General features: G+C 53.6%; 1 protein-coding gene and 1 long non-coding RNA gene across 3 annotated transcripts in view; one reads left to right on the top strand and one right to left on the bottom strand.

Annotated features, from left to right (window-relative positions):
- DBH (dopamine beta-hydroxylase) overlaps positions 2,260–19,190 on the bottom strand; it is a 21,008-nt gene continuing 4,077 nt past the window's right edge. Inside the window, exons 2-13 of one of the 2 annotated variants that reach the window (XM_021413901.1) lie at positions 12,846–13,143; positions 10,962–11,108; positions 9,888–10,145; positions 8,896–9,072; positions 8,369–8,471; positions 7,180–7,346; positions 6,349–6,492; positions 6,233–6,271; positions 5,752–5,811; positions 5,075–5,202; positions 4,470–4,629; positions 2,260–2,513 (exon numbers count right to left, since the gene is read on the bottom strand). In XM_021413901.1, coding sequence (XP_021269576.1) covers positions 2,379–2,513; positions 4,470–4,629; positions 5,075–5,202; positions 5,752–5,811; positions 6,233–6,271; positions 6,349–6,492; positions 7,180–7,346; positions 8,369–8,471; positions 8,896–9,072; positions 9,888–10,145; positions 10,962–11,108; positions 12,846–13,143 — 1,816 coding nt within the window. In that variant the 3' untranslated portion in view covers positions 2,260–2,378. Of the gene's footprint in view, positions 2,514–4,469; positions 4,630–5,074; positions 5,203–5,751; positions 5,812–6,232; positions 6,272–6,348; positions 6,493–7,179; positions 7,347–8,368; positions 8,472–8,895; positions 9,073–9,887; positions 10,146–10,961; positions 11,109–12,845; positions 13,251–19,190 lie in introns of those variants that run through there. The other variant, XM_021413900.1, reaches the window with a different exon arrangement.
- On the top strand, positions 4,533–6,114 carry LOC110406870. Its single transcript, XR_002443614.1, has 2 exons — positions 4,533–4,779; positions 5,786–6,114. It is a non-coding gene; the product is annotated as an uncharacterized LOC110406870 (long non-coding RNA).

The raw sequence follows: 19,190 nt of genomic DNA, 5'->3' as shown, positions 1-19,190 counted from the left end.
AAAGTCCAACAATTTTCTTCCTGGGTTTCCTAAATGAAGCAATACCACTACAGCAATAATTCTTTCCCATGGGTTAATCGACCTGAAAACAGTGTTTTGCTTGACTGCAAATGAAATGGTTTCAATTTTTGACTTTGCTGGAAACTCTTTTCCCCCAAAACGTGGTTTCACGCTGCCTGGAAATGAATTTTTTAAATGAACTGTCTTCCATTAATACAGCCATCACCTGCAGACTCGCCATCCCTCCAGGCTCTGTTCCTGCTCTGATGGGTGTCACCAGGTTGGGGCTGTGCCCTGGGGGCCTGATGGCTGGGGGACATGGGTACATGGGTGACCCCTTGATAGCTGCGGCCCCGCACCTCCCTTGGGAAGGAGCAAGGGCAGGGGATGCTCACCCCGCTGCCGGATTCTTCTGAACCATGACATAATTGGTTTTATCCAATAGGGTTTTAAACGTGAGCTTCTATTGGCTTCATTGGTAATTGTCACCTAAATCCCTTTAGAAATCGAGCCCAGAGCACCCAACCATTCTGTGCTCGCTTACATTTTGTTTGTTTTGCTGAAGGGCTGTCTCTGTGCAGGAGATGGGGAGGGCTGATCTTCCCCACTCCCGGTCACTGACCTTTTCCATTTGCAGCAGCGCAAGAGCAAAGGCAAGTTTTGAGCTGCGCATCCAGAGAGCAATGGGTGCCCCAGGGAGTGCCTCTGGCTTGCGCTCTGCTTTTGAAATGAGGAAAACACGGCGGTGCCACACAGCCCCTTAATACTGAGCTGGGGAGAGATTTCCATCTTCTGTCCCTGGAGAAGAATGGAAAAGCCCAAAGGCAACTGCAGCTTGGAAATGGCTCACTTGCTGCATGTATGTGTGTGTCTATGGGTACATCCTCTGGATCTGGAGGAGCTTGACGTGTGTTGGCCCATGCAGTGTGTGCCCGCTGGGTACTGTGCGCTCAGCTCGCTGTTCAGGGTGCTGGCAGCAGGGCTGCCCTGTGGTCCTATGTGCTGCTGGCACCCTCTCAAAGGGTGGGAGGGAGGGATCCGTGCAGGTGCTGAGCTGCCAGCCCCAGCTCCCAGCCTGCCCTGTAGCCACCAGCACCTCTGCCCCACACAGGAGACCTACAGCAACCACCCCCCTCTTCCCCCCCATCAGAGGGAGCAGGAGGTGACAGGTCCACGATCCCTTTGCTCACCCCATCACTGAGCTGTTTTAATTACAAATGAGCACAGGCAACGAGGGACTCCGCTCCATCCTTCGCAGCACAACAAGGACCTAATTTCCGCTGAAGCTTTTACCTGCCTGAAGGAATAATCACACTCCACTCTTGTCGTTTTATTCCCTCTGACAAGCTCTGCTTGCTTTGTATTCTCTTTGGAGCCAATTCCAATCCCTTCGCCTCATGCAACAAGCGCCATGGGCAAGAGCCTGAGCTCCAGAGTGCTTTGGTTTTGCTGTAAACATTAACAAACAAAATCCGGGTGGATTTCTCTGTGAATAGGAAGTGATGTCAGTCCCTGATGGGCCACACTCCTGTCCATTTGTCCTAATAAATGTGAGCGTGTTCACGTTGGCTACTTGGGGATGCCGGGATTAGCCGTGTGTGTGCTGAGATAATGCAGCATTATCTTCCCCACAAAAGCCCAGTTTTCATCTTGGAAGGCTGCTGTTGTGTGTATGGCGAGCGTGCCCCAGACCAAGGGGGGCAGAGTCTGCGCTGTGCACATGGAGCCTGTGGGTGGGATGGAGGCCCCCAGGTGGGATGGACACCCTGGGTCCTTCCCCTGGTCCAAGCAAAAAGCAATTATTTTTTTTATTTCCCATTTAGATATTTAATGGAGTCATTCTTTCTTCCAAAAAGTTTGTATCTTCCCCCCTCCCGGTTTCCCTCCCCCCGTCTCTCCCCCTTTCTCAGTCCCATCACTGAAGTATCATTTGTTCCCGTCCATTGGCATCTGGTCGCGTCAAGGCGAATAATCCCCAGCGCGGGGGGGAGCGAGGGAAGGAGTCCGGGGGGGGGGTGCTACAGGAAGGCTCCCACGCTGCTCCCACATCTGCGCTCCGTGCCTCAGTTTCCCCATGGAAAAATGTTTTCTTTCCTCCCTTCCCCGGGGCCACGCTGGGTTCGGCACAAAGCGAACCTCCGTGCTATGGTTCTGGGGGCGGAAAGCAGCATTACTCAGAGCCAGGATTGCTAATAACACACTAAATATAGCGCTTTCCATCTCCAGAGTACGTTCTGAACCGGGAGGGATGAGCCCTAACCCCCTCTGGAGGCAGGAGCTGGGGCAGGGATGCGGGGAGCGATGGGATGGAGTTCCCTATGGCTGTCCATGCCACATCCCATCGCGGTGCCGGCACACTGGGAGGGACTGGGTGCAGCTCAGTCCCTCCTCATGTCATTCAGGTTGAGAGGCACGGGGACAGCAGGACGAGGCCCTGGGGCAGATGGGCAGTGAGGCTGGGGCTCCCGCAGCGTCCTGGTGATGCTGGGAAGCGGCTGCTTCTCCCACTCACCCTGCAAGAGAGTTGCGTGCGGTGAGACCGAGGCTTTCGGGTTCCCGGGGACTCTGTGTTTCTACACGCTCATAAAAATGAAATGATCTTTAACATTGGAAGCGTTTTTAACCCGAAGCAGGATGTTTTCCCATGAGGCATTACTAATTATTTGTATTGCAGGCGCACCTACGCATCCTGGGAACGGAGCAGATGTCTGTGGTGCACCATATTGCACAGAAGCACCACAATGAGGGAGCTTCCGCCCCGAAATGCATTACCCACTGAGTCAATGGAGACAGCTCAAAGCCACGGGTCCTTCCGATCTACCATGCTCAGAAAGGCTCCTTAGCGGGGAGCCTTCGCAATGTGCCAGCACCGTTGTTTACGCACAGCTGCTGCTGAGCAGGAGGGACATGGCAGCACAGATGAGGCACTGCAGGCAGAGCCAGGGAAGGGCTGGCGCAGCCATGGGGGCTCAAGGTGACCACAGCCAGGAGAAAATCTCCAGCATTACACACATATGGGGGCAGCTTTCTCGGGGATGCTTCCTGCAAGGGGCAACCTGCTGGGTTTACATTGCTCCTAGGGCTGAACCTGCAGGGCAGGATCCAGTTCCTATGTGATGTGCTGGACTGGGTAGGGGCTGGGTGTGCGGGGGGCTCAGCTTTGGCTGCGCGCTCAGGCAGAACCATCATGGCCAGGCTGGGCTGCAGCGAGCAGGAGGAGGGGGGTCTGGAGATAAGAGGTAAAGGTGAGTCATCAGCAGGAAGAGAAACGTTGAGTTTGTAGTTTAGGATGAAATCCTTGTAGCGTGTCAAGCAAATCAGGCCAGAGCTTAGAGCTTGCACCACATCAGGATACTCTGGGAAAGGTGAAGGGAGGCAGAGAGCCCCTCCCCAGATGACTGGAGAAGGACAGCATTGCTGCAGAGTGCCAGATGGAAAAACAGCTGCTTTCTGTGACCTCAAGGCTTAGAGGAGCAGTGAGGGGTTTGGGGCTGTGCATGCTCTGAACCACCCAGGGAGCAGCGAGGGCTGCTCAGCTCCCTGTCCCATTGCTGTGCCAGCGTCACCCCACAGCCCCCAGCCCTGCCCTGAAGGATGGCACCAGGAAGTGCTGGAGATAGGCACCATCGGTGGTTTTAAATCTCCATTGATTTATGTCATCTCCAACAGTGATGTCATGAGCATCATCGCTGGGCATGGTTTTTCTGTACAGATTCCACAGTGCTCTCTCCTCCTTGTTTTGCTCTGGCTTTATGTCTGGAAATTGCACAGATGCGGTGCACAACGAGCTCGCTCTGCTGGGACCTGACATAGTTGGCCCAAATCCTGTAAATCCCCTCACATTTTTCCTTGGTCCTCCATATCACCATGCTTCAACATTCTGGGTTGCACAAAGAGGGCTGTAAATCACTTTATGCAAATGCACATTCTTCTAGTTGCATCCGGCCATGCACAGTGTAGCAGAAATGCGAAGTCATGGCCTGAAGCAGCGATGGAGCACCTGGTGGGAAGGCAGGACCAACCTAGGGGAGCTCAGGTGCATGCAATGCACCTGGTGACCAGAAGGGGTGGAGCCAGGATCCACCCCTGCCCAGACCTCATTTAAGGGTTGGAGGCAAGGGCATCTTGCTGGAGATCTCTGCCTACCTGAGGCCTTCTGAAGGTATGCAGTCTTTTTTTTCCCCTTTATTTCTGTGCCCACAGCTGTTGTGTTTGAGCAAATCCTCTCTTGCTGCAGCTTGGAATCTTGCTGCTCTGCTGTCATTGCTGCACTTTCCATTGCATTACACGCGCATCCTTCTAGTGCTGGGGTTTTGCAGCAGCTCCATCTCCCCTGCCCTGCATCCCAGGTACCAGTGCCCTGACCCATCCTATGGGCTCAGCTCAGCAGTGCTGCTGAGGAGCTCTCCCCCCAGATGTGGAGTTCTGCCATTTGCACATCAGCCTTTAGCTCTGAAAGCTCTACGTACCGGGAAGCGCACAGCTGAGGATTTGTTGCAGTGCATCGAGATGGGAGCAAAGCTGTAGAAGGATTTCAGCACATCTCTGTTGAATATGTTCCAAGGGATGGAGGAGAACTGCTGTGGGATAGAGACCTGCGGGCACATGCAGACCTCCTCATCATTAAACCTGTGCAGGAGAGATGGCACGCTGAAATGCTGCAGGGATGTGCCAGGGCAACATCCCTCCCTGCCTCAAGCTCAATCTGGAAAGGCTCCAAACTGCATATGGAAGACCTGGGGCCACTGGCCTGCCTGTACATAGGATACTCACTGCAAGGTCAGGTCTCCCTACAGGCTGCAGGGCTGCTCTATGTCTGCTTGGGATCACACAGTGCACTTTGCAGACTCCTTGCACTGGGCTATGCAGGGCAGCCCCGACCCCACAGGGATTCCCATTCCCAGGGGTTCGCACCGCCTCCAGCCTTAAAGTCTGGGCTGGGCGCCTGCTCTGGGGCAGGACTCCTTTCAACCATGCCCTGCTCAGCCAGCGCTGAAAACCCACTTTTACAATTTTATTTTCCAATATTGCTAGCAAAGATCCCAGCAGTTTTCCTGCTCCAATCTCCCTGTACCTGTTGACAAGGTTGAAGTAGCGGTGCAGGTAGCCTGGATCCACGGTGCTTTTGCAGAGCTCCAGTTGTGTCTGGGGGTAGTAGTGCACGTAGTTCACGCACATCTCCTCCCTGATGCCAAACCCACCCTGCAGCAAGGACACCAACACGCTGGCACGAACATCAGGAAGCAGCCCATGTTCCTGCAGCAGCCATGCCAGGATCCAGCCTGGCAATGCCAGAGCCACAGGGGATGCAGAAAGGGCAGAGGGGCTGCAGGGCACTGAGCTCACACCTGTATGCACACACACTGCCCTTTGTGCAAAGACAGAATTCAGGCTAGATCGTGTGCTTTACATTAAAATGCAGATTCCCTGTAATCCCTCTGCTATATTTAGCTTTGTGCCTGTTGATGGTACCTCTGACAGGCACTTTTTTTTTTTTTTTTGCTGGAAAAAAAAAAATAATAACATGCTCTGTCAAAAAATACCACTTCTCTTTAATTACAATTAATCCCCGATGGAACAGTTTGTGATGGGAATTAGAGTGACACATGCTACTTCGCAATTAGCACCTTGGCATCCCTGCTGCAGGCAGCATTGCCCTGTGGGCTCACTTCCTTGCCACCCCCCCCTTCCCCACCCTTGTTTCTGGTTCAGCCCAGTTCACACTGATCACCCCCCCAATGTTGTACTCACCACAGTCACGTTGCTCCTGTCCTCTGTGTTGTAGGTGCAGGTGGTGAAGAGTTCATCGCCCTGGGAGGTTCCAACAGACATGAGGGGGTGGGGAAGCACAAAACTCCCCCTCCACAGACAACAAATATTGGCACGAGTGATTCCACAATGCAGCAGACCTCAGTGCTCTTTGGTGGCTCAGCCCCAGTGCCCCCCAAGCACTTGCTAAAATTGCACTTCCCCGGGAGATTCCCTGCAGCCGTACACCAGCAAACGTGTTTCCTCCTTTCCTTACTTCCTCAGAATTTTTACCTTTAACAATGCACTTGGGCCACAGTTTGCACAGCCAGACTTGCACCCAACTTGGCAGCCCATCCACCTGCAGGAGCCTGAGCACAGCCCTGGGGAGGCAGGAGTGGGGCTGGGGCTCTGGGCAGGGCACCGTGGGCAGCAGTGATGGAGCAGCAGAGAGCAGCCAGAACCTGGAGATGGAGCCACTCACCGGAAAGACTGAGACCACCTCCTTCAGCATGCGGATCTCCTGAGCAGGAGGAGGAGGGATGTGTCAGAGCAGTGCCCATGGGTGGCACTGACCCAACACAGGGAGCAGGGCTGTACCTGGAAGTGCGGGCTGTAGTGCCCATCAGCGTTCACCACCTGCAGCTCTCTGCCATCCCGGGCCAGCACGGTCACCACTTTCCTCCCTGCCAGGTGGGTATGGAGCTGGGAGGCGAAGATGCGGATCCCATTCACAGGTAGCGCCTGGGGAAGGATGGCTCCAGCTCCGTGCCTGACCCCACATCCATCCCACGCATCCCCATGCTGTATCCTTGGGGTGGGTGCTGCCTGCACTGGGATTTGGGGCTTTGAGACCCTACAAGAGAGCTCTTTACAAAGGGGCAGGTGTTCAGCCTGCTGGCATATGCAATTAATGCACAGCCATGCCCGAAATTAGCAGGATGAGCTGGATGCTGCTTGCTTCCTTGTGCTTGTTAGTGGTTGCACCAACTACTCCTTTTGGGTAGGTCCTACAGAAATATCCACTAAAACCTGCTTGAGAGCAGGGTGGGCAGTTTGAAAATGTGCTTGAGTGAGCTTTTAAGGAGCTCCAGAAAGCAGAGGCCATGTCAAGAGATTTGGAATTAGATGTTCTTTAAGGTCCCTTCCAACACAGCCGTTCTTTGATTCCAACTAAAGCCTTCCTATGACTCCACACTCTCTGCATTTCCATAGAGCAAAGCACCCAGCATGGCACAGCACAGCAGTATGATTTCCTAGATGAGAACAGTACTTGGGGGAGATGGAGCAGGTGGTTCCTGAGGAGAGCTGCCTTCCTGGGGAATTCAGCGCATCCCAACCAGCTGCTCACTGTTGGTCGCATGCAGGGGGATTTCTCCCAGCACAACCCCATGGGAAAAGGCTCAGGGGGTTGGGGTGCTTGGCTCTTACCTTCTGGGTGCATTTGTCTGTGCAGTACCCGGTGAGGACGAAGGCAGTCTCTCCTGGGGGCACGGCCATCATGGGCGTGTAGACCAAGCCCAGCTCCATGATGCCAGCATCGTGGGGACGCAGGCTGGCCGTGTAGTACAGGCGGATCCCCGAGGAATCACGGCGCCCTGGCAGGAGAGAGGACAGGGCATCAGACACCGCATGGGGTCAGGACTGAGGAATGATGCTCTGCTCGGCACAAGTGCGGGGAGAGGTGCTCGAGCTTCTTGCTCACAGCTTTCTCCATGAGCGCAAGGCTTGGTCATCAATTGCTCCCAACAGAGAGGTAAGCAGTGCCTTTAGGGAGCCCGGAGTGGAAGGGTAGATCTCAGGGTAATTTGGAGGCACTTATGGACATGGATCAGTGGGGATGGTAGAGATGGGTTGGCAGTTGAACCTGACAATCTTAGCAGTCTTTTTCAACCTTAATGATTCTATGGCTCCCAAAAACACAGCGCTTGTTTAACTGAAATGTCCAAAAAATGAAAGCCATCCTTTTACTGGGGGCCTGGCAGGAGGGAAAATGCAAATTGCCCCTGGAGTTGTGGGGCTGGGCGTGAGCCTCCTGTCCCTGGGCTGGAGCCCATCATGGCGTGAGGATAACAAGGGAGACACTACTGGTTAACACAGCAAAGCTGGAAAGTTATGAAAGACGTGAGCTCCATATTTATAGATGTGTTTCTTCTCAAGTTGATGAATGTGCTATGGTCGATCTGCAGTACATATGCTCTGGTCTCCTAAAAATACACTTGGGTAGTCAAGAAGTTACTTGATTTTATGTAAATGAAGAAACTGGGCTGTTTGCAATCCTTTTATTTTTTTTTAATGTGTCTCCTGACAATGTTATCGAAGCAGGAGTACCACTAAAACAACATCTAAATTCCCCCATCCCCAGCCAGGCTGGTGCAGTCTCTCTGTTGACTTTGGCATCACTGTTGGGTCTGAGCTCAGGTTCCCCCCCCACCCTACACAGAAGTTAGGGGGCACCCCATAGCAGCCCCCCTAAACAAGAATGTTGAGCATCTTCCCTGCCTGCATGCTTGAGGATGGATCCAGACTCTGGTGCCTGTTCCCTGGTAATCCCTGGCACTAACCCAGCTCTCCCATGTCTCGCTAGCAAGGTGCTGGGTATCACCATGCCCCCACTCACCTTTGAATATCAGTGGATTGTGGTAGTGAATCTCAAGACGCAAATATCTGGAGGAGCCTGGACCACCGAAGGCAAGTCCTGCTTCTTCAGGATAGTAGAAAGCCTGGAAACAGGGGAAGGGCATTAAGGGAGCAGTGGGGTGGTTTTTATGGGATCTAAGCTGAAGTGGCCAAGGAGAGGAATGTATGGGCATAATCCTGAGCCCCACTGTGGGCTGGGGGACATAACTTGCACCCTCTGTTCTGCTTGGTGTTGAGCTGCTCTTGCATCTAAAGGCCTCTTGCCTTGAACATGTGATGGCAGAATCACTGAGGAGTGGGGAATCACACTGATTTGTGGAGCTGAGGTGAGGAGGAAATGCAAAGGTATCCTGGAGGAGAATGGGGTGCTCAGGCTGAACCCAAATCCCAATTGGGGTTGGGGCAGCCCATGCAGGGATGCTCATTCCCATGAGAAGGGGTCCCAAAGGGTTGGGAGATGGCAGGAAAGGTGCCCAGGAGTGATGATGGATCCCATCTTGCACCCACCTGCGCTCCCATGGCCCACGCTGCAAGCACGTGCCTGCAGTAGTTGAGCCGCTGTGGCTTCATTTTGTCGTCGCAGGGACCGTTGTAATGGGGGATGCTGTCAAACTCAGCAGTGCACTGGAAGATTTCCATGTGGTGGACCAGGGCTTCATTGCCTGCTGTGATCACTGGCTCGTACTGCAAAGTGGCATCCGAGAAGAAAGGGCACACATTAGGACCATTTCTGAGGACCCATCCCTGGTTGTGCTGTTCGTGCAGGCTCCACACAGAGCCCACCATGGGTGTGTAATATTGAGTTTTACCATGCCAGGGGGATGCCCATGAGCTGGGCATGAGGGATCAAGGACCAAGAGCTCTTGGCTGGCTGTGGGGCCAGTCCATCTGAGCTCCTGGAGAAACATCTTTTGCCTTCCCTGCGGAGGGATGCACTGGATGAGCAGCAGAACTTGCCCTGCTTTGTGCTGACCGAGCCCTTCGCCAGTTTTGCTGGGCTGAGAGGGCTTTGGTTTTCCACAAAGAGGGTCCTGGCCCCGATGCCTGCAGCTCCTGGGCTCCATTCCTAGCCAGCAGCTGCTCAGGGCATGAGGAGGGAGTTTTGGGGTAGAAAACCTGCAGGATGGCTCTGGCCAAAATCGCCAGCTGCAGAACTGATCCGCAGCAGCGGGAAGGTATCAGGAGTTACGCACTTTTTACTTACACACAGATGATTCATTTCGCACCATCTGTTGGAGAGAAAATCCTCCTTCTAAGCTTTCCTTTGCAGAGCCATCTTTCCCCTATAAATCCCTGTGCTCTTGCTGCAGCTCGTGTCAGGCTTCCCCTCTCCTTGCTGGGTGTCCCCCCCCACCCCTCACCCCCAGCAGGCCTATGCCCAATTGTTTTGCAGTAAGGAATAGGTATGTGTCCAAAATCTCCCCTGTGAAAAGGCAGGGAAGCGGTGGGCTTTGCAGAATGGCTTAAAGGGATGTGAACGCAGCTGATCTGCCCCTTACCATGATAATGTGGTGTTTGGTGAAGCTGCCTGGCAGCTCTGTGATGTAGCACCAGTAGGTTGTCTCCTGGCTGGGAATAACAATACTGGGGGCCGTTATCTCCATAGTCTTCACATCACTGGGCAGCCCAGGGATGGTGATGTTGGGCTTCAGCAGCTGTACCCTCTGCAGCCCCCTGTACATGGTAGAGATGTTGATGGCGTGGAGGGAACGGACAGGGCTCTCGAGGATCCCATAGATAAGGTGCACAGTGCCATCCTGAAGCAAGAGCAAAGTCAGGTAATTTTGCACGCAGAACGGTAATTGTGTGGACAATTGGTGTCGATACTGGTGGCGTGAGTCCTGGGGTGAGCCAGGGGCAGCAGAAACAAAATGCCTGCCCCAGGGCCTCCCTTTCTCCCAGCTCCTTCTAGGGAGTCACATTGCCCAAAGAAGTTGTGGATGCCCCATCCTTGGAGACATTCAAGGCCAGGTTGGCTGGCATCCTGGGCAGCCTGATCTGGCGGGTAACAACCCTGTCCACAGCAGCGGGGTTGGAAGTGGATGATATTTAAGGTCTCTTCCAACCCAAGCCGTTCTCTGATCTATGAGTTACAGTGAGGGGCTTTGCTGAAAGTACTGCAGGTAGAGGAGGTGCTGCTGGACCCAGGCAGCTCTGGACAGGAGGTGAGAGAGAAGCAGCTCTGTTTGCTGCACCTTTGCTCAGCTCCTGCTGCAGCCTCCTGTTTGCCTCCTGCTGAGCAACACCTCAGCGTAATGCCTGGCTCCAGACTGCAAACCCAAGTGATGCAGGAAGGGATTTATATAGACCTAACACATGCTCAACAGGAGCGGGTGATGCAAACAAGCTAAAATCTACACGGTATAGAGGTTTATAAGTGGTTGTAAACAGATTGTGCCAAACATTGCTCATGACATCTGTAGCATGCTTCCTTTCTCTTCTAAGCAGTGCAAACACCTGATGCTACCCACAAAACACAACAGCAGTGAGGACAGGGGTTGGAGCCCCGCTTGGTGCTATGGGGGTTGGGATGGGGCCGAGAGTGCTGCATCAGGGAGAAGGTGATGCTGTACCTCTATAAGGTAGTCCTTGGGGTCACAGGTGCTGAAGGCTCTTCTGAAGAGAAGGTAGAGTCCCTCGGGGGCCTTCTGAGCCCCAAGCAGCTGATAGTCCTGCTGGGAGTCCATGTGCAGCTGCCCCAGGGCATCGCTCCAAGCATCCTGTGGGGGGAGAGCACCCGTTAAGCAGGGGGGCAGCAGGTCTTACGTGGCCCCAGGGCTCAGGGTGGGGACCTCCAGTGGTGCTCAGGTCACAAGGTCCCTCTTTGGGTCACCCCTCTTTGGATCACCTCCTTTGGATCACTCCTCTTTGGCTCACCCCTCTTTAACCTGGTTAATGGTGGTGACAAAGCCACACTGAGAGGCGAAGCAGTACGGCACTCCTATGCTGAAAGATTGAAGGCTGGGAGTAAAAATCCTTTTGTAATTTGGATTTGAACAGCGTTATTATCTCGATCTTTTGCGTCTCCTGTTGATGGCTTTTGTTCGCCAAGAAAAGGCCTCCAAGAAGTACCTCGCTGCAGCACTGCGAGGGGCACTGCTTCTCTTATCTTGGGGGAAGAAACAGAAGAAAAAGAATAAAGCATCTTGGCACCATTTCAGCCAAAAGTATAGAGTGGTATTTCGAGAACATATTGTCCTTAGAGGGGGAGAGTAAAATCAGCTCCATGAAGCTAGCTTGACATTTGTTTTCATAGGAGCGTGTTGTGCAAATTAATCTTGTAGTACATGGGGGGGCTGAGCAAATTTGGTTCTTTTAACAGCTGACATTCAGCAGAAAGGCTGCTGGGAGGGAGAACACCAGGGCTGGAGAGGTTATAGAAACCTCCTGGCAGGATGCTGAGCAGCACCAAGTGAAAGCCCGAATGCTGCATGGAGCTCATTTGGCGCTGTTTGTCTTTCAATGAGATTAGGAAATATTCTTTGTGGTTTTTTTAACACGATGCTGTGAAATGCTGTAGCACTCGGGTCATCCCACACTCTGAATGGTTGGTAATTAGCAGGAAAACAGCACAGGTAATCAGCCCTCCCTTTTATCCTTTCATTGCGCTGCAGATCACATTGCGGCTGGTTGTGAAAGAATATGTTCTATGGCTAATTTCAAACAAGCAGAGAGGTAAAATTTAACTTACTGGAAAGCTTCACATGGGGACAAATATGAATTGCTTTCTGCAGCAAAGCACAATTGCAATGTGCCTAATGGGGTGGTTTGGGGATAGGGAGAGCACAGGGCTAGTTATTGTAGCAGAAAGACCAACCACCCAAGAACCTACAATGGGCTGCTGCAGCAGAAATAGGGAGCAAAATCAGAAACGAGTTGTCTCCCCCCACCCCTGGTCTGCTCCCATCAGGATTTACAAGCCGCCCAAATACTTGTGCGTGTTTGATTTCTGATAGCGCCGCGCTGCTGGCAGCCAGCCGTCAGGTTGCGTTTTCCCGCGTCCCGTTGATCCTTGCTGCAGCTGCAGCCGTGAACTGCAGCCGGCTTATTGGTGCTGGCAGGAGCAGGCTTTCTGCTCGGCAACCTTTGCACTTTCTCAAAGTCAGTAATGGGAGCTGTGGTTAATTTTAAATGTCGCCAGCAGCAGCGCGCAATGAACCGAGCCGTGGGTGCCTCCTGCGTGCGTGCCTGTGGCAGAGCTGCTGGGTGCAGCCACCTGTTGGAGCTCCTGCAAACGCAGGCTCCATTAGCCGTGCTGCTGGATTTACCCCTTCCTCCTTGCATTTAAGATCCCACACCAAACCCATAGCGTAGACATCTGGATCAGAAACCCCGCAGCCCCTTTGCACCACCTGGACCCAGTGCCATGCCCTGCACCCACTCCTCCGAACCCGCGGGGGCCAGATTCACCCATCAGGCAGAAACCCCAAACACAGCGACGAAAACGCACAACTCACCCCAAAATACGAACTGTGACCGTCAGTCCACAGCACGGCCAGGTCTGCGTTCTCGAACTCACCCCGATCCGACATCCCAAAGAGGAGCCCAAACTTGAACTTCCTGATGAGGATCTGGAAATACACGGCTTGCTCCGGGTAGCTGACGTTCCACGAGAGCTCCAGCAGCCCCTGAGGATCGAGGGGCACCTTGTAGGGGAAATAGGTGCCGTGGGGCGCCGAGCCCTGCAGGGCCACCACCAGGATGACCAGGAACACGGCCACCATGGTGAAGTACATGGACGCCAGCTCCCGCAGCCTGAAGCTGGGGCAGGGGCACGGCGTGCTGCCCTGGGTCTGCATGCTGGGCAGGATGGCACCCACCCTCCTGGCTTTTGCCATTTATGCGCTGGCCCTCCTGGGCGAGCTGGGTAAGTGCTATCCTTTAATTGCATTTGGTTGTGGGGAAATTGGATTGTGGTATTGACCCCCCCCATATACTCCTCCCCCCCCACCCCAACCTCCTGGCCAAACACTTGTCATTCTCTGCCTCCCTCTAATTGGCTCTAATTGCACATGGACATTATCAATAGCAATTGAACTCGACTGGGCTGATGTTATTCGCTCCTAAATCATCCTTAGTGGCTGAGAAGTGCTGCTCACTTGCAGGCTGCTCCCTGCAGAAACACGCTCTGCCCAGCTCTGCTTCCGCCCCAGCGTGGCCCTACCTGCTGCTTTGCAGCCCCTACACGTTTGTTGCTTCTTTGCTTAAAGACACTTTTTGTACCCCACTGCCTCCCTTCTCATTTCTCCTTAGGTTATTAACTTTTCTCCATTAACCACTTCAGGCTCTCAGATCCACACACACACACGCTGCCTTGATTTGGACTCGGAGCTTCTGGCCCTGTTCTATTGATGCTGGCTCCTACAAGCAGCGATGCTCTCAGTGCTGCACAGGGTCCCCTCCATCCCCTGGCTGATCGCGTTTTGCTTGTGCTCCTTACAGCAAAGTCACCAGGGCAGTCCTGCATTTTCCAGCTCCAAGGGAAACAGATCAGGCTCCGTCCCGAGGTGTTTTAATGGATCATCAACATGTGCCTGTCGCTCAGTCACACTTGGTGATGTTTTACACAACTGTGACCCAGGGGCTGCAGCAGGAGGGGATCAGCCAAGGGGCTGCATCTCCCTGGTGGCACAGCTCAACCCAGCTCAGCTCAGCTATGCCCTGCAGTTGGAAGCAGCATCCCCACTGTGCTCGAGGCTCCTGGGCTCAGTCCCGGACGTGCTGTGCTCTGAGATCCTCAGCAGAAAGCATCAGATGGATGCTCCTCGTGTGCCAGCCCTGGCTCCCCGGGTGGATGTCTGGTTGCGAGAACAGATCGCTGTCTTGCCCCATTTCTAACCTCCAAGCACAGCTTCATTGGCTTCATCTCCTCTCCTGGCTTTGTTTCCTAATTCTAAGGGAAAAGAAGCTGAGCTGTCAGCATGGCAGGAAGAAAAATGATCCTCATCAGGGAATGGGAAGGGGTCCTTAGCTAACAAGTTCTATTGGAGATGAAACTCCAGGTTGCTGGCACGTGCAAGTGCAGCGCCTGAGCCTTCCTGTACAGAAGGAATTTGCAGTGGAACAGCATAAGGCAGGCAGGTCAGCTTGAAAACAGCTGAACTTTGGAGATAAGCCGTGAGAATTTACTTAAAGAGAAAAAAAATATGTATATCTCTCTCCCTTCTTTAGTTTCTCCCAGGTTGCTGCCCATAAATCCAGGCAAGGAGCAGGGATCCAGCCTTCTGTGTCTTGCTCTGGGGGATATTTTAAGACTTAAGCTAGAGGTAGCAATGCCAGTTTGCTGACTCCAGTGCTCAGACTGCTTGGGGCAGACGCAGAGCAGCTCCCACGGGTCAGTGGGGGAGAGGGACACTGGTGGCCTGTTTGTTCAGCCCCTGTCCTCAAAGCAGAGCACAGAGAGAGCAGCTTTCTTCCAGTGCTGAGCTCTTGCTGGAGCTGACGCAGCACCACTGCACTAATGCTAGCATGGCAGCATCCCATATCCCCCCCAGAGCTCCTCTTCTGCTCCATCCACCCCAGCAACAAGAGCTAAGAGTGCAGCAATGCACAGAGGATAACTGCAGAGTGCCTTGAGCCCCTGGAGAAGGGCTCTTTTTAATGGACAATCCCCTAGACACCAGCTCAGCCATGCTTGGTGCTGTCTGAACCCGGCAGCAGCTTTGCTTACAGGTAAGCAGGCTTAAGCACAACTGATGTGCTGAATTAGGGATTGAAGCAGGCAGCACCCCTCCGAGCTATAATCCATTGCCTTGCTAACACAGATGTAAATTCGATTAGGGCGAGGGAGGGCGCGGAGGGAAGGCTGCTGTCTGCTCCTGCTGTGCTGGGCTGCAGCACGCACGCAGCATCCCGCGCCCCGGGGCTCTGTCCACGGCCAGATCCTGCCCTGTGCCACTGCCCTGATCGAATTTCCTGGGTGCTGATGAGGTTAGGCAGCCTGTGACTCAGGCTGGCCCCAACGGGGTGGCAGAGAGGTCTGGCACGTAGGAGAGATGCTCATGGGGTTGAGGAGGGTCCCAGGGACTCCTGCTTGACTCTCCTGTCTGGCCAGACCCACCTCTTGCCCTTGGGTTTGTGTCATTCTATTGCCAGAGATAGTCATTATTTAACTTAACAGATAACGTGGCTGCTGGCTGAGGCAGGATGCTCGGAGGAGCCCGTGACCCATCAGCAGTGGGTGGGAAGAGGCATTCCCTCCTCCTGGTGCATGTCTGTGTCCTACAGCATGAGAGCTGCAAATGAGACCATCACCTTTGCAGAGCCTCTGCTCTTCCCAGCTTCCTGCCTTCTCCTAAGGTGTTTCCCTTTTTCATTTTCCTCAGGATCAAATGTTCTCTCTCTTGCGCCACTGGAGGAATCTCCCCAGACTGGACACAGAACTGAACCTCAGCTTCATGGCTCCTGCTGGAGGAACCTGAGCAGCTCCTGTCCCTTGGGCCAACACCTGCGGCTCTTTGCAGCATGAAAGGTGAGGAGGATGGGTTACAGCAAGAACCACGGCAAGGTGATGTGGTGATGTGGGAGCAGGGACAGGCCACAGCTAGCAAAAAGAGAGCAGCATTGCTCCTTGGGACGTGCTGCCTCACTGGGTGGGCAGCCGGGTCCCCGCACCACAGTTTCTGTCTCTGCTGCTCCCCCAAACGCTGCCACAGCCGAGCCACCTAATGAAATCCTACTTGCCTGTGCATGCTATATTAGGGTTACCATGGATATGGTGCCACAAACACTGGGCTGTGGCTTTGTTATATAAACAGGAGAGATTGCCACAAATACCCAAAATATCTGAGAAGGACAGGAAGAGACAAAAGCATTCGCTGGGTTTGTTTATACAGGGTTGTGTGATGCGGTGGATGGTGCCAGTGGGAGGTGGGAGAGATTTGGGCTACATCTGAGAGCTGGAGCATAACGGAGCTGACATCGTGGTGGTCTCAGTCTTGGTAGTTCTTGGAGGCTCCCTCTGGGCTGCGCTCCCCCCAGATCATGGTGTGAATTCTGCCTTGCTCCATGCTCAAGCATGTCCAAGCTGAGCGCCATGCAGCCCTCCCCTATTGCTGCCATATGGGATGGGATTCTGCTGCCTGCAGCGGGAGGGGAATGGGACTGGTGACGCTGGAGATTTGCGGTCAGCTGCTGGGGCTGTCCACACCCAGCAAGGCCGAGCAGTGCCAGGTACAGCAAGTCCCTTGTGCAGTTGGAGAAATCGTGTAATTCAAAGAAAAAAAAACGGCTCTAGAAGTGGAGGTGGAATGTAAGGGAGATGGAGACATCACAGTGGCTAAAACTGTATTGCACTCCCACTCCCCTGCCAATAAAAGCACCATAAATAAAATGGCTTTGCAATACCCATCTCCACGCGTTGTAACACAGATTCACGTGTCCCTGCAAAAGATGCTCCAGGCAGGATCAGCCGAGCTTCCATTCTCCATCCGTGGCCCTCTCCCATGGTCACCTTGTGGCCTCCCAGTTCCCTTCCCTGCAGCCCCAAAGCACTTCTGCATGGCTCTGCTCCCTGCTGCCAGCCAGCCCTCCTTGCAGCTTTTCCCATATCCATTGATGTCTGCAACAGGAGAGTTAGCAGAAGGTGTAATAAGGGGTCGATATAGTGGACAAATATTATTTATATGAATAATTCAACATGGCTCCAGTACAGACTTGCACTACGTGGCTTCAGCTGTATCCAGCTTTGCTTCTGGTTGGTGGCCACATAATCCGTGGGTCAAATGGGACCACGTTTGGAAGGAAGCTGTCACCTGTGTCACAATAACAAGGCGTGAGCCTGCTCCTCCCTGATGGCAGCACGCTGTGAGTGGTACCACGCAGGTCATGCGATATTCCTGGGCAGTTTCATCCCAAACCCTGAGGCAGGTGTGAGGAAACAAGAACGTGTGGATGCAGCAGGGCACTTACGCTGTGCATCCACCACCGGAGGCGTCAGGGGGAAGCAGCTGCTTAGGACCAGTGCACCTTACTTAAAGCCTACAAAGGGCTGAGGTCCTGGCTGCTGCTGCTCTGTTTATCCCACAGCCTTGGCAGGCACAGGACCCCTTCCAAATGGCAAGGAGGGCTGATGGAAGTTGTCGCTGGCCGGTGGCCAGCTCTCAAGGCTAGCAACTGGCTCCCATGCTGCAGCTCCTCATTAGCACTTCCCTTCTGCAAAAAATGTCTGTTGCAAAGTCTGTGGGATTACAGCTCTCTGCACCCTGTTCTCGTTCAGTCCCTGGCACAATAAGGCTGCGCTCACAACAGACTACAGAAATATGTCATGAAAACCTTTGTCTCCTTCGCAGGTTCGGTAACTGATCTTCACAGGGTTGCTTTTAGAGTAAATGGATCTGGTGTTAAGAGTTCCACAAAATAAGATCCGTGCTTGCTGAAGGCAGCTCAAGTATTCGCTAAGTCCTTGCTATAACATTGTTTTTCCTTGCAGCTGTCCTGGGTTCGGATCGGTGGAGAATTGCTTTGACATCTTCGTTATAAAAGCAGCTTGGGAAGAAAGGAGGCTGTTTATTTCCATGCGGGGATACAGGCACCGAAACCGAAATGAATGGCCCAAAAACAAGCCTCTATCTTTCACATTTCTGAGCAAAGATACGGTGATAAATTGCTAGACAATGACGTTTGACCCATAAAAGCAATAAAAAGCTAAAATTGTGTTTTCTTGGCATAGCTTTTCAATATGCTCTGCGCAAAGTCCAAGCAACCTTGAAACAGAGCTGAACAGGAGCCATGGTACGGACAGCTCAGTGCTAACCAATGCAGTCTGCAATAATTAAAGGGTGATGGTCCGAAGTGGACCTCCTAAAGCTGAAGCATTTTTTGTCCCCTTGCTTTCATCTCTCGCCGTCAGCCTGGATGCCTTGCGCTCAGATCCCTGCGCAGGCGTTTGAACTGCGTGCAAAGTGTGCTGAAATTACTGGCGGTAATTAGTTTATTTAGGGAGCGATTAATTGAATGCAACTGTTTCCCTCTCTATAGATTAAAAGAGTGCTATAAGCGATAGCATCTTGAAATGAGCAGATGCGCCCTGAAAGGACCAGAGACCAATTGTTCCCATCAGTCAAGGAGGACAGGACGAGCAGCAGCGGGCCAAAGAGAAACACAGAGTTCAGTGCTGGGAATAGCAGTGCCGACAGCTCCGGGGGGTGCCCACCTGCTCGAGGAGGGACTCCAAGTGGCAGCTTTTCTCCCAAGCTCTGTTACCAAATGCTTGTCTTTTCAGCTCTGGGACACAGCCACCTTTTCCCTCCTGCTCTGTGATGACAGCTCGGTTGCGGATGAAATCCTGTGCCGCCTCTGCTTGTGCAGAGCGTGCCACGCTCAGAGCCTGCACCTCTGGGGGGGTCTGAGGATGGGGCTGCCCGGGTCACCGGGGTCGTGCTGGAAAGGGACACACCTGGGAAACGGGGTGGGGAGCAGCTCTCACCAAAAACCTCAGCGTAATTCCTGGTGAACGGGACAAAGCCGTGTAAGGAGTGAAAGGGCACGGAATGCTTGGGGGGCACAGGGGGAGCTTGGTCGTGGTTTTTTTTTTTTTTTTCCCTTTCTGGGGTACAGGGAGGGGGGGAGGTTAGGATGCTTTCCCTGTGCCAGCACAGGGTATGAAGGCTCCGTGCGGGACCACCACACTCCGTGCGGGGACACCCGTGCTCCGCGGGGGGGTTCCCATCTCCGCGAGGCGAGCGCTTCCATCTCTCCGCGTCCAGCCCCTCTCCCCCCGCAGCGCGGTGAGGAGGAGGATGGGGACCCGACGGCGGCGTGCGGCGGAGGGAGGGGGCACCGCGTTCACGCGCCGCTGCCCG

The sequence above is a fragment of the Numida meleagris genome, chromosome 16, assembly GCF_002078875.1.
Source record: "Numida meleagris isolate 19003 breed g44 Domestic line chromosome 16, NumMel1.0, whole genome shotgun sequence".
Classification (NCBI taxonomy): domain Eukaryota; kingdom Metazoa; phylum Chordata; class Aves; order Galliformes; family Numididae; genus Numida; species Numida meleagris.
The sequence above is the reverse complement of the archived record's forward strand: the minus strand, read 5'-3'. Positions and strand labels throughout refer to the sequence as shown.